General features: G+C 44.6%; 2 protein-coding genes across 3 annotated transcripts; both read right to left on the reverse strand.

Annotated features, from left to right (window-relative positions):
* Nucleotides 1-3,454: 3,454 nt before the first annotated feature.
* Nucleotides 3,455-10,582, reverse strand: trim45 (tripartite motif containing 45). Its single transcript, XM_028393527.1, has 8 exons — nucleotides 9,832-10,582; nucleotides 9,392-9,680; nucleotides 9,174-9,319; nucleotides 8,554-8,864; nucleotides 6,062-6,191; nucleotides 5,423-5,537; nucleotides 5,118-5,244; nucleotides 3,455-4,945 (listed from the first exon to the last, which is right to left on the reverse strand). Exons 1-8 carry the CDS (start codon nucleotides 10,323-10,325, stop codon nucleotides 4,791-4,793), a joined length of 1,767 nt encoding a protein of 588 aa, XP_028249328.1. The 5' UTR covers nucleotides 10,326-10,582; the 3' UTR covers nucleotides 3,455-4,790.
* A 387-nt stretch (nucleotides 10,583-10,969) lies between these two features.
* On the reverse strand, nucleotides 10,970-13,554 carry vtcn1 (V-set domain containing T cell activation inhibitor 1). Of its 2 annotated transcripts, none has more exons than XM_028394072.1 (5): nucleotides 13,390-13,554; nucleotides 12,831-12,895; nucleotides 12,272-12,628; nucleotides 11,264-11,515; nucleotides 10,970-11,170 (listed from the first exon to the last, which is right to left on the reverse strand). In XM_028394072.1, exons 1-5 carry the CDS (start codon nucleotides 13,419-13,421, stop codon nucleotides 11,058-11,060), a joined length of 819 nt encoding a protein of 272 aa, XP_028249873.1. In that variant the 5' UTR covers nucleotides 13,422-13,554; the 3' UTR covers nucleotides 10,970-11,057. The 2 variants fall into 2 exon arrangements, with proteins under 2 accessions (XP_028249873.1, XP_028249871.1); XM_028394070.1 differs by having other exon boundaries at nucleotides 12,822-12,895.
* Nucleotides 13,555-13,844: the final 290 nt, after the last annotated feature.

A 13,844-nucleotide genomic window follows, 5' to 3' on the forward strand; every position in this document is an offset into this window, starting at 1 on the left:
CCTTATGAATACACAAAACAGCTTACAGTGTCAGAGTGACTCGAAGCCCAGCCTCCTGACTGAAAGTCCTCCACGTTGCCTCCTAACACTGTAGGACCGTATAAGCCTAATGATCGAACGATTATATGTTCTTTTAGCATGTTTTGTGAGGATGCATTGGTCGTGCATGTCGAATGACAATGAAAGCAAAAGAAAATACAGAAAATTTTTGTTGGTGTCAGATTATTTACAACATAATGGACACTAGTTGGAGCCCCCCCCCCTTCTGTAAAACTGTTGCCCAGGCTCCCAGCAGACTCTAGAGGCACCCCTGCATGTAACAAGAGTTTCTTTTTTCAGCTCCTATCAATCACTCCTCGTGGCTGGTTAGTAAGCTAATCACGCGGGAGACCTTAATGTTACTGGGACTCGCCTACTACAAGCTGAAAATGTCAAACATGTTTACAGGTTGAGTCTGACAGCACTCTTGAAAGTGTCGATTTGCTCTCTGCTGAATTTATTTGAAAATTCTGTTTAGGATTCTTCTGGTTCCTCTCCTTAAGACTTTGTGTTTTATCTGCTCCACATATTTCTGATCTTTTTCATACTCAGGTCTGGCAACTAAATGCTGTTAAAAGTTTCACAGCATACTGTTAGTGCCAACTCTCTGAAACTAGGTCAGTGCCACATTTGATAAGCTTTTTTATTTAATCTACCTGTATACACTAACTTTTTGTGATGTTGTTGTTCATTTTTATTTAAAGCTACCATGCAGAACATCTGTCGCCACCTTCTGGCAGTGAGGGTAACTACACAAACTCAACGGATTAAAAAACAGATTGAAGTAAAGTGACCTCCACCTTCAGGAGCTCCATTAAAAAAGCAGACTTTATTGGCTTTTACCAACTGCACTTCTTTCTACTGGGAGGTGGTTAGGCTCCATTTAGAGCCCTGTAAGTGTATTACTGTCACGACTGTGCCCTAACCAGCTTGTCTGTAATTAGGTTACGCAGTGTTCAACTCGAATGACCTGCAGTCTCTGCAGATCACACACACTCATGCAGGCACACACATGAAAGGTTAGACTGAAGGATAGTGTAGTTTTCTTACAATATCAGGGTTCCCTCATTTACTTAAATACATCAAGATGAATGATTTACACAATTTACACCACAAGGAATTACCTTAATATTATATATATTATATATAATATACCCTACAGCAGCCAATACATGACCACAGTCAGGTGACCTTCAGTGTACAGTGTGTGTGACAAAGATGGAAGCCTGTGCTGCTCCCTTGCAGCCCAGAGATAAAGTATCTGTCAAGGAAAGATGTCAGATGCTGTCATAACACTGGATTTGAGGTGACATGATGCTGTGGTAGGGGACCTGCATTCCTGTCCTCAACCTCAGCTCCTGTCTTTACCTTCTTCTCTTTTTACACTTTATTTTACAGCTTTACAGCTAAGCTCCTTCATGTCAACATGTAACACTGCAAATAATACTCACAATGCAAGCAGGCAACAGCTGGGAGGTTTCCCCGGGACCCCAAATAATGCAGACTCTTTTTTTTGCTTATTATTAGTGTACCAATTACACTTCAAAATACAGACAGGTTTCCAGGCCTTGTTGTTGCCTGAGGCCGGTGAGGATTTTGGCCGATGTGAATGGAAGCAGAGGCAACAACAAAAGGGCTAACAGGATGGGCACAGCATCATCTAGGACAGCAACCAGTCAGACCCCCTCCTGCTGTTCTCGCCAAACTTTAAATACAACTTGACAGCCCGAAGTTAAGCTGATTGGTCTGAACCAGACTACAAACAAACTCCAGAAGCTTCTTCTTGTGTTCATCCTAAACAAATAAATTGGGAAGGAATTTAGTGTCTACTGTGTTGTTGTGTTTCAGGAGTCCTGGATGCCTAGATGGTGCAGCAAGACGTGCTAAGACATAAACAAAGGGGGCCAGTCAAAAATAATACATGCCAGCTGCACATTTTAGTTTTTTTAGGTGCTTCATGGAAGCAATTTTACTCTCATTTTAACTTGTGGTTAAATAAGTCATTAGAAATACTTGACACATAGCCTACATGACCAAGTCTGATTCTGATTCCAGATAAAGTACCGTCTCCTGCTAAATGTGTTGCATCACAGGAGTATTTTTCCAGAAAAATACACAATGTGTGATTGTGACACAAGGCAAACATCTGCAACAAGGTTTTCTGCCATTGTCTGCCCTATGAGTAGTGGATCAACTTGATGATACAAACTGCTTCCATGATGGCTGCTTTTACTGCCAAAAAATATGTGCTCTTATTTATCATGACACTATGTGACATTTTCTTTATTGACTGGTGAGATTATAACTGTGATTACTAAGGAAATGTCATCCTTCAGGCTCCTCTGCAGCTTGCAGTGTGTGATAACTCTTAGATGTTCAGAGCAGACAAACCATGAACACATAAAACAGCAGCGAAGGTAACGGATTAAACAGAGGGAAAGACGCCTTTCAGCTGTGAGACAATATTGTATCATGATCATTGATTCTCTCAATTACAGGGTACATTACTTGAGAGCTCAATGGTGGGTGAAGGAGGTTTATGAGGTCTGGCGTCAGAGCATCCCGTGGTACACTGTCATTGTTCTGTTCAGTGTGTGTGTGTCAGTGGATGGGAGCAAAAAGACAGAAATCAATAACAAAGACAGGATTTGAGCCACTCCATCATCTTTAACCCACACCTGCCCTCACCTAGTGGAAGTTTGTGTGCTTTTGTTTCAACTAACAACCCGCCTCGCCCCCTCAGGTGTTTGAAAGATCGTCAGGTCATCACTCATATTCAACTTACTGTAACAGACCAATTACAGTGTTTGATTAAGCCCTGTCACAGGTCACACACACACACACAGCTGATGTAACTTCCTCTGAGACAGCTTTTAGTAGAGCAGGTCCCCATTCATCAAACATTCATGGTGAGAGAGTCGATCTTAAACTACTTGAGACACTTTTCATGATAATGCAGTATTCATCAGCTCGGGACGGTCGCGTTCAGGCGGCATTTGAGATCGCTGATTATGAATGATTTGTAGGAACAAGTTCAGAAAAATTTAATGCCACACACAGAGGGAGATGATCTTCAGATCAGAGAAAAGTGACTCTCTGCTGCACCCTGCTGGTTCACAGAGGTATTTTAGTAAGTAAGACTGGTTTGTTGGAGTAAAAATACTACAGTGTATAATTAAATTATGGTTTATTCAATCAATAAATGAATAAAACGGGATTTGAAAAGTGGAAATATCTCTTTAGTTTATTGTAAAGACTTCAGTACAATAACGTCACATGTGGAAATGTCTCTGTGGAAACAGAGTTTTTGGACCACGGGTCTGAGGTTAGTGGTGCTGTGACGCAGCCTCCAAACAGCAGGAGGCTGACTGCACCTTCGCAGTCATGAAGCATAGGAAGATACGCAGGAGTCGGACTGCCGAGGGAAACTATCTTTATACGGAGCTTGATGAGCAGGTTTAAAGGAAACGTCGTGGTTCACAAAAATAGTAAATCCTGTGGATCTACGGGCATTCCATGTCAGAGTTTATGCTGTAATTTTAACATTTGTAAACAGAATATGGCACCACATCAATAAAACACATCTAATAAATCATTTATGATTATTTTAAACCATGATATAACAACTTGAACAGGTGTAAGACACGCATAGGAGGTAATCATTGGTTAGTTTTTCAAATAAGGAAACAACCTGTTTCTATTACTAATATATATATTTAGTAAAAGGCACTACTACTACTACCAGGTCAGTCGCACTTACTGCTACAAAAAAGGAAAACAACAGTACAGTAATGATGTGAATGGAAAACCCAGGTTTGTGTCGTAAAAACAAATAATTCTGAGAAAATATGAAGAAATATTAACATTTTGCTGGTATTACAATGAAAACACCTGACACAGGAGAGTGTATTTGGGTAATATGTTAAAAAACAGAGATGGAAATTATATTCAGAGAAAAAAAGTCTTAATCTCTGAGATTATTGAGTCATAATGTTACTTTACAGAAGAGGTGCAGGAGTGTGGGGTATAGTGGACTCACCTCCTTATGATGCTGGTATTTTTTAATTTCATGCACTAAACTCTCTTTACAGGTATTTTACACCTTTTATTATATTTTTAACATATGCCAGATTAGTGCAGATTTATAGCTGAATCTAAACAGTGTATGGATTGTCTGGATTACAGGTTTTGCTTGGTAGTCACACATTACTCTGTAATTGTAATCTGTATGTAATGTATTACTCTGTACTACTCTGTAATTTTACAGCATCATGATTGTAACTGGAATACACTTCAGCTGAAATTCCTCTGATAGTAGGACAATAAAGAAATGTTAAAATAGGTTTCGACTTTAATCAGGTGGGTTGTGAGCTGTATAGACACCGTGACAGTGTTTCCTCTCTCCTTTGATAGACACAGATATATATACCATTATCATAAACTTTTATGAAAATCTAATATCCCAGCAGCGTAACCGCTGAAATTAAAGCACCTATTATGTTTAAAAGCAGTAGAGTCTGGAGAAAGAACTGATTTCCGTTTCTGCTTCTCACCAACAGAAGCTCTGTCTCCTTTGTATTATCCCAGGTTTGAACATAAAGGCACTTTGTTACACGACATCTTCAGTCTGACACTTTGGTGTTTGTTATGTCTCTGAACATCACAGTGACCCACATTTTGCACCAACCTGAATCTCACTTTCTTGCTCTTGCATGCTGCCGTCCTTCATACGCTTGCATCACCTGAGTGTCTCAGAGCTCCACAGTCCGCAGGTGGCCGCGAGGGGAAACAGCAGCGATCACGCTCGCGGGCAGACACTCAGACTGCTCCACGGTGCTGCCGCAGCAGGACCAGTGCGGCTTCCCGGGGTGTCCCTTATGACCGTGACCGCAGCCTTTAAATCCTCCTGCAGGCAGCGGAGACAGGAGATCAGGAGCACGATTTCAACAACAGGAAGCAAAAAAAACAAACTGAAAGATAAAGTACTGCTGTGTTCAACCACATTATCTGTAGAGTGGAAGTGTGTGTCAGAGCTGTAGCTAATGAAGCCTGTCCATCTGAGCACATCTTCTGGTTACCTGGCATAGTTCCTGCACAGCCACAGCGAGCCTCTTTGGCTCCTCCGCTGGAGCAGAAGGAGCAGCAGTGATACGTTCCACTGTGATGCCTGAGCTTCCTCTTCACGTTCAGAGTGAACGGAGAACCCTGCAGGAAGAGCGGATGTGTTTGTTCTGCTTCACATAACAAAAACACAGAGAAGGTGCAGAATTCTGACAACTCAGGGTGTCTGAATGTTCAGTCAGAGCTGCTGCTTCATGCCTGAAGAGTTTCATCCAAACACTTCTGATTAGGGTGATGTTTAAAGCCCTGCGTTCAGTTTTACCTTCACATGTTGAGCTTTGACACAGACCCACACCGAATACGTTCCTGCCTCTTCGGGTGTGTATGAAACGCTGTAGGAGCCGTCGTCGTTGTCAGTCACTGTCGTCTCCACTGTGCTAAAGGACAAAAAACCAGTTAACCCTTTAATAAAACGTAACATCACTGACAGTCATAAATGCCATAAAAGCACAATTTTGGCTAGAAGTTGAGACAACTGAAGCCTGCCTTTGTTTGCATTACAGATCACAACATGCTGTGTTTAAACAGTTATAGTAATTACTGACATGTACGCATCAAGGTCTTAAAGACTTAGAGAGCTTTGTGTACTTTTTAACTGGTTCTACTTGACTTCTACCTGCTGTAGCTGCAGTTTATCCAAACACAGAGACCTATTTTTTCAGAAATTCAGGTAAGGTTCATAAGGCCTTTAATCGAAAAGAAAAACCAAAAGGGCCGTTTATGATGTTGGGGAGGTCAGAGAGAGATGCACCTACATTAGCTAAACAAAAATATTAGTGTGCAGTGGTCTGCTTTGATCAGCTGGTACGCCACAGAACTTGTACCACCATCTTTATTCTGCTTTTACATCTCTCATAACTCAAAAAGTTGCCGACTCAGCTGGTCAGACACTGTCACACACCATTTCTTCTTCTCTCTGTGGACGATGCTGATGAGGACGTGCTCTCCGCCTCTCGCCATGTGTTCTCCGGCTGAGTCCCGGCACACCAGGGTGAAGCAGCCCTGCTGGCCCTCCACGACCCGCTGCAACCCTGCAGCCATCAGAGGTCAAAGGTCAGACAGGCACACTGAGCAAGAAACTGCACACACAACAAAAAGCCAAAAGACACATGCCAAGCCAGAAATATTTCCCGGGTAAAGGGCAGAGGGAACACTTGACTGATGGCTTTACTTCCCAGCATCTGCAGCCAGTTTAAGTTCTACAAACCTTCACGTCATTATTCAGTGTTTCATTACCTCCCTCGCTCAGGTTATTCATCAGCTGCTGTGTGGTTGTTGTCGTGCTACAGCTAACATTGTTTGTGTTCACATCGATGATTAATGTCGCTTTGCATTTTCTTGTCAGAGTCTATTAGCTGCTCAGTAACAAATCATCCCACACCATGTTTTTTTTTCTTCTCTTTCTACTCAGCAGCAGCACAGAGACGCTGCTGTTGTTAATGAAACTACTTTAAAACACATCACACCTGATGAACACAAGTGAAGAATGAGAGGATGAATCATCATGGAGCAGCACAAAATCATTTCTGCAAGTGAAAGTTTGCTTTGACTTTTTTTTTTTGCACTCTCCTCTCTTACTTTTACACACTTAGTCCACTTGACCTGTACGTGTTTACATGAACCATCAGTTCAACACACTACGCTTTGGAATTCAGAAACACACTTAAAAAGGAAAATTTTCTGTTATTTGTAGTAAAACGTTAGAATTACTACCACTTACACATCTAATCTGCCCTAATTAGACACAGCACCACTGTTTGCTATTACTGCTATCAGTGCTGCTACTAATGGCTGTGCATTATCTCCAGATTTATGTGTATGTGTGCGTGTGTGTGTGTGTGTTCTCGCTAAGCTGAGCAGCCAGCAGCTGCCACCATTACAGACGCAGCTGTTCTAACCTACACTTCACCTGCGCTTCTCAGCCTCGCTGTCCACTCCAACCCTCTTATCACACACAGAGAGGAGATAATCATCTGTAAGCCTCTGTGATTCCCACTTTCTCAGAGTCAACACTGATATCTAGCCCTCCGTCTGACCCCTTAGAGGAGGGAGACTCACTGAGCAGCGCTGATGGAGGAACAAACGGCTCGACGTATACAGAAAAAGAAAACAATCCAGAAAGGAAAAGCGGAGGAATGAAAAGATCATCGCTGAGCCGAGTCTGAGCGAGAAGCCAAACAAATGGCTGACACAACACACAACAGACCGACCTCCTGGCAAACATGAGCACAATACATCTTTTGACTCCGGTGAGACTCAGCACAGAAGTCTGTGTTTACTTTGGTTTAAACTACACTCACACAAGTAAACAGACAGACACAGAAATGCTGCTACAAATCTAATGTCGGTATGAATCTGTGTGTGTGTTGGGTCTTTGCACCTCTCATTATTTCATCTACTTCACACTTAATGTGTGCAGATTATTCAGAAAATAAGTACAGTTTAAAGCTGAAGTCATCACATAAACCACAGCAACGCGTGTCCACAGCATCCTGTTGGCCATCCAACACCATTCACATCCTGTTACTGATCTATAACACACACAGCTTCAGGGATCATTTGTCAACTAATCTGCAGGAAATTATGTGTCATCATGTCAGAAACTGTAATTCCTCTGGTGTCCACTTGAGGGCAGACTCCAAAAATGAATCAGTCCTCTCAGAACTCCATGATAAAATGTCCAACTTTACAACAGAGGTAAACAATCCTCTCCACTTCTGTTTGGATCAACCATGAGTCAGGTGCCGCCAAGATGGCGACGGCCTGTGTGAGCCTCCACATTTAGCTTGAAAACCAATCTTAAGAAAACATACTGTGACATCCTGGAAGAGCTTGTTTATCTTCACTCAGTTTCATCCCATACAGAGATAAGAATTTGGCAGTAAAAATGTCAAAGGCCACTCGTGGATGTGACACAGAAGACTCATTTTGACAAATATTAAATTAATAATGTTCTGTGAAAACAAGTTTCCCTTTTACTGAGTGTATTAAGGTACACAGTCAGAAAAGGGGAGTGGCACCATGGCAACATAAACATTTATTTTACAAAACTTACAGAGACAGAACACCAACGTTTCTGTCAGACTGTGGTCATGTGTCACTGAGTGTGGGGTAGCTACAGCCCTTTATAAGAAGTCAGTCCTGTACCCACTTGTATGTTGTGTTTATGTGTAAACACGTCCTCTGTGCAGCGCCTGCAGGCGTGTTGAGTCACCTCAAACATTCTTTCAGGCCCAAAGGAATTCCAGCCCTCAAGCCACAACCACCCAGAGAGGGAACAAAGGTCTGAGACCTCCCACCTCTCACAGAGCTGACCTGATTTTTACGGCTGTTAAAAATATAAATTCTGTGTGAAGACCGAAGAGAAAAAGAAGACGACACAAGAGTCTTTACCTTCGCCTTCGATGGTGCACCTGCTGACATCCACGGTCTTTGAGTTGATAATGCCGACTACAGGGTAGCCCTCCACCTCTCCTGCGGGCTCCCTGGCCAGGAAGCTAATACTGCTGCCGTCGTCGGGGGTTACCGGGTGGGGGTCATGGCAGCTCTTAGCCAGACTGGTCAGCCTTCTCAGAGTGACTCCTTTGGCGCTGAGGATCTCGGCATCAGAGCCACAGCTCAGCAGTCGCTCTGCGAAGTCCACCCCACCACGAACGTCCAGTAGGGCCTGCTGCAGCTGCGCCCTCTGCAGATGGAGCTGGTTCCTGCAGACAGTGTGGATGACAAATAGTTAAAAGGCCACTTGAAAACTGAGGTTGGTCCTTTAAAACAGAAGTCCACAGTGCAAAATTTGCAGCCCATGAAGGCCACTATTCCAGTCTCGAAGGCCAAAACCCACCCATGTGGGTTCTACATACACAAAGTTCGCACTTTCATCCTGATAAGGTCATGCCTCTATCCTACACTAAGGCCACAAATAAACCTTTGGCCTACAGAGGCCATGCCTTCAAAGAATCCTTTGAAAAATGCATCCCCTGAAATTTGGGCTGCTGCAAAACACCTGTGTTTCGTACCTGCGTTGGACTCGAAGCTCCTCCAGGCGCCGCAGCAGAGACAAACAGTGGGATTCTACAGCACTGGCGTAGCCTCGTGCGAAAGCTCTGACCTCATTGGCCATGGCCTCCACTCTGACCTGCAAAGTCTCCTGAGAAGCTTCCACCTGGAGGAGAGCGAGACGTCAAAACAGCATCCTACACCATGAACCAAATGATGGAACCCTGAAACCGTTCACCTTCTGCAGCGACCCCTCCAGCTGCTCCAGCTGGGGTCGTATTCGTACAGCGACCAGTTCTCGGATGCTGTCTCCGTGCTGGTCAATGACATCATGTGCGGGGCAGCATCGGTGGTCACGGTGCAGCGTTGTGGCACAGTCCAGGCAGACGGGCAGGTCGCAGGGCTGACAGAAGAGCCGCAGCTCCTGACCAGGGTGGAGGGAACAGAGGACGGGCCGGCAGAGACGACCTCGAGCCTTCAGCTCCTCCAGACCCTGAACGGAGTGAGACGCTGTTCGCTTCTGCCGCCTGATGGAGAGACAGAGATCATACATTTGTAATCAGATTACAAGAGTAGCGATGAATGATGAATAGAATAGAATAGAATAGTTGACCAGAGTTACTCAAACGCAGCACTCCTCCAGGCCAATAGAATAGAATAGAACCGAACAGATTGGACCTGTGTGCCTGGCAGCAGAACTCGCACAGGTTGACGCAGCAGACCTCGCAGCGCCTCTCTGCGCCTCCTTCGCCGCACAGGTCGCATCCCAGCGGGCCGTCCGTCACCAGCGTCTCCAGGAATACTTCGTCCAGCGCCAGGTGGTCGGTGCTTAGACCGGCCGGCCCCGAAGCAGGGATGTCCACCTCGGAGTCACACTCGGGACACAGCACCGTGACGGTGGGTCGGTCAGCTGCCGGGTCGCCGCTCCTCCTCCTCTGCCTCCTTCCGTCCTCCGGAGCTTCCAGGTGTCCACCACGCTCGGACACGGAGAAAGGCTCCAGCTGGGCGATGCAGTCGCAGCAGAAAGTGTGCAGACACGGGAGGATTTTCGGGTCCCGGTACAGACGCTTACACACGTTACACACCGCTCTGGCGTTCATCAAGACGCCCGGTTCTCCACGTTCTGGACTCGGTGTGTGTTGTTCTGTCTCCTTTAGTTCGGTCTGAGACATTTTGTCTGTTTGTGGAGACTTTGGAGACACAAACAAAGTAGAAAACACACAGCAGCCTGACACGCACCGAGCTGCACGGCGCGGTCAGAGGAGGAAGAAAACTTCTGTACAAACTTTCATCACACGGACTGAAGCCCTGCGTCCTGCCCCGCGACACCAGCAGGGGTTCAAATTCACCTTAATCCAACTTTGACTCAGAAAAGTCCCAGTTTACTTCGAAAGAACTATGAAGGCTGCGTTCAAGGCTCCCTGGGACATTTGACACCTTTACTCAGCGCAGACCAATAGGAAGCTTCCCCCGGACTATCCGGGGTGTTCCAAAGACTTTCCCAGGACTCTGTGGCACCGGTGCAGGACTCTGACTGCCCCCATCTACTGGCAGCTCTCAACAATGTTTGTTAAAGCATGAATGAACCAGCGAGGCCTTTGTGAGAGTTTATTCTTTAACAAATGTGTGCTGGTTCTTTATTTTTAATTACAGCAACTTGTCCTGTTTTATATCAGAAGTAAAAGTCAACAAAATAAATTTGTACAGAAAGTTAAATAACTGACAAATATACAAACATAAATCAATGGAAAGAAAAAGAACTTAACACATGACTGATAAATTATTACTGAAATGCACCACAGAGATAAATGCTGCTATAAATACTGCAATAAATTAACAACAGGCACTACTCATGCACTCGTTATAGTTCTACGCTGTGTTGTTGGAGGATATTAAAAGTCATATTAGGCCACACAGTAGATGCTGAGGAGAGTGGTCATCATGTTCAGGCAAAGTGAGGAGAGCAGAGGAGAAGCCACGCTGAAGCTGAAGTAATTTCTCTGGTTCACAACAGAGCCTGAAATAAAATACAGGAGACCAATGAGTTGAAAAGCAGCGGACTGCTCCTTTAAGGTTCTGAACCTGTTCTGGTTCTGTGGAGTAATCATACCTGTTATCATCACCTCGGAAACAGCAGCCACCAACTCATTTTGCACAGTGCAGGTGTAGAGGTATTCAGCAGAGACCGGCTGCAGCGTGCTGACGGCAGTGAAGAGCCCTGAAGAGCTTGTTGAGAACGTCATGTTCCCGCCCAGGAAGCTCCCGGTCTCATTCTGCCACTTAACAGTCGGTTTAGGGAACCACCTGCTGGCCTCAGCAGTCAGGGAGCCGTCAGAGAATGTAAACGTGGGGGTTGAATAGGCTGGAACAGGAAAAGGTGGAAAGAGAGTGAGTCATAAAGTTCAACTCCTTGACTTGGATGAGCCACAAAATTATTTTAAAGTTGGTAAACAAGATGAAGGCAGTTATCCGAGCAGTAAAAATGAGTGCAGCAGTAGAAAGATATCTTAAAAACACAGGCACTGATGAATGGATGCTTTTTGCCTAATGTGTAATAAAGAATTAAAAATTTTAAATGAGATAAGCTCAGAGATTTTTAAATCAGTCTGGAGGGTATTCCAGGCTGAAGGGGCAGAGTAGCTAAAGGCCGCTTTCCTAGCTCAGTCCGCACATGAGGGACCTGCAGGTGGTAAATGCCACTGGAACGTAGGGCATAGTGGCTGGTAGTTCGCTGGAGAAGAGCACACAGATAAGGTGGAGCCAAACCAAGGAGGGTCTTATAGACCAATGCCATCCAATGAGTGCGCCTCCTTGTGCTCAGGGAGGGCCACTCAGCTTTGGCATACAGTTCACAGTGGTGGGTGAGGCGGGTACAGCCAGTCACAAACCTCAAGGCACAGTGATAAAGTGATAAACAGTGTTTAAGGATTGGAGGCATTTGGACGACGCAGTCATGTATACAACATCACCATAGTCGATCAGTGGTAAAAAGGTTGCCGATACCAGAAGTCTGCGGGTTCTAAGACTATATTATAAATTATAAATGACTAAAGTAAAGGATTACCAGTTTTCTCAAGTTGAGGATAAATCATGAAAGTGGAAGGACGAGTGGTCCTACCTGCTGTTCTCAGGTAAACCGTGACCTTCCCGCTGCCGTAGGACGACTGGATACTGCAGGTGTACTCGCCTGCATCACTACTTCTCACACTCCTCAGCAGCAGAGAGGCGTTCCCGCTGATGATGTCATCAGGGGACATCCGAGCCCGCCCCTTGAACTCTGAGGCCTGGTCACTGAGCTCTGGAGCCCCCTTCTGGAATCTGTAAACCACTCTGTTCTGGTCCTTCTGCCAGGTGACGGACATGTCACTGAACTTGTCCTGAAGGACAGCGTGAAGGTTGCAGCTGAGGAGCACGTCCTCACTGATGTTGGTGATGGGCTTCGTGTTGCTGCTCATCACGCTGCCAGTGGAGGTGTCTGTGTGACAAGGACACCCATGAGGTTCAGTAACATTTAAATGTTCCAGGGTGGGGTTAAAACATGTATTCAGAGAACAGCACACATGAGGCTCAGCTGGTTTTAAGCACTTGATGTTGTGTTGTCAAAGACTTATTTTTCTTTAGTCAACACAAACATAACATGTGCTCAACACAAATCATCAAGGACTCACAGGTCTTACTTGTGAAGGCCAGGACCAGCACCATGATGATGATCGCCGCAAATATGACAATGAGGGTGACAAGGCTGAAGAAAAACACAGACAGGAACCAGTGAGGCGGCGGCCATGTTGTCAGCTAAAAGCCACTCCATGCTAACTGAGCAGGACGGAGTCCACATGGTAACGTAACAAAAAACAAGTCTATTGGCTTTCAACCTAAGGCTTGTGGACCCTGTAAAGAGTCAAAAACCAAAATGATGTCCCGATAGAGCAGAGAACTGAAGTAATTTCAATACTTTATTTTGATCATTTTCTAACTTTTAGACTTTGGAAATGCAGCAAAAACAAATGTAAAAGCTTTAGTTTAACCTTCAACAGTTTTTCAGTATTTTACACTCTGAACCGGTTCAGTTTGGAGTACAAAGCACCAGCTGTCCCTGAACTCCTGCATGCAGCAGAGTAAGTAGCATTTAAGCAACTCAAAACTGCATTTAAGTAGAGTACACCGTCAACAACTACACCTAAAACTGCTGCCTTCCTCCCCACAGGCACAGAACTCATCCAAACCTGACGACCACACCTGTAGAAGATGATTTGCCCGAACGTGGCCATGACTCCTTTCGATTAAAAGAAGTTATTCGATGCTGTTGTTGAACTCAAAGATCCGGTGTAACCATCGCTCGTTCTATAATCCTATGATAATTTCCACAGAGGCTCCTCAGTGCTGCACAGACACAGTGTTATCTCTCTGATTCCCTTGCAGCACTTTAAGCACAACACCATGAGTAAATATGACTTTGAAGGCGTGTGCTTTGTGTTTATTGACTTGTCTTCAGGAGAACTAATTTGTGTTATCAAAATAAAAAAAAATAAAGTTCTGCAACTAATAAAAACACAGAGGCTAAGTCAGCAGCAGTTTGTGTAAAACTTTTAACAAAGTTTAATAAACTGATGACATCATGAAACACTGATGATGAAGTGCAGCTGTCACTGAACATTATGATGGAGAATAGGTTAATTATAGCACGCTGGTTG

Source organism: Parambassis ranga, chromosome 21, assembly GCF_900634625.1.
Source record: "Parambassis ranga chromosome 21, fParRan2.1, whole genome shotgun sequence".
NCBI lineage: Eukaryota > Metazoa > Chordata > Actinopteri > Ambassidae > Parambassis > Parambassis ranga.

Excerpts from the sequence above, each read along its gene's own strand:
- trim45 (XM_028393527.1), bottom strand. The coding sequence starts at position 10,325 with ATGTCTCAGACCGAACTAAAGGAGACAGAACAACACACACCGAGTCCA. Across the intron at positions 6,192-8,553 it reads GTGCACCATCGAAGGCGAAG|GGTTGCAGCGGGTCGTGGAG; the intron begins GTAAAGACTCTT and ends TGATGGCTGCAG. Across the intron at positions 4,946-5,117 it reads CTGTGCAGGAACTATGCCAG|GAGGATTTAAAGGCTGCGGT; the intron begins GTAACCAGAAGA and ends CGCTGCCTGCAG.
- vtcn1 (XM_028394070.1), bottom strand. The coding sequence starts at position 13,421 with ATGGCCACGTTCGGGCAAATCATCTTCTACAG. Across the intron at positions 12,896-13,389 it reads GGGCAAATCATCTTCTACAG|CCTTGTCACCCTCATTGTCA; the intron begins GTGTGGTCGTCA and ends GTTTTTCTTCAG. Across the intron at positions 11,171-11,263 it reads TTCCGAGGTGATGATAACAG|GCTCTGTTGTGAACCAGAGA; the intron begins GTATGATTACTC and ends ATTTTATTTCAG.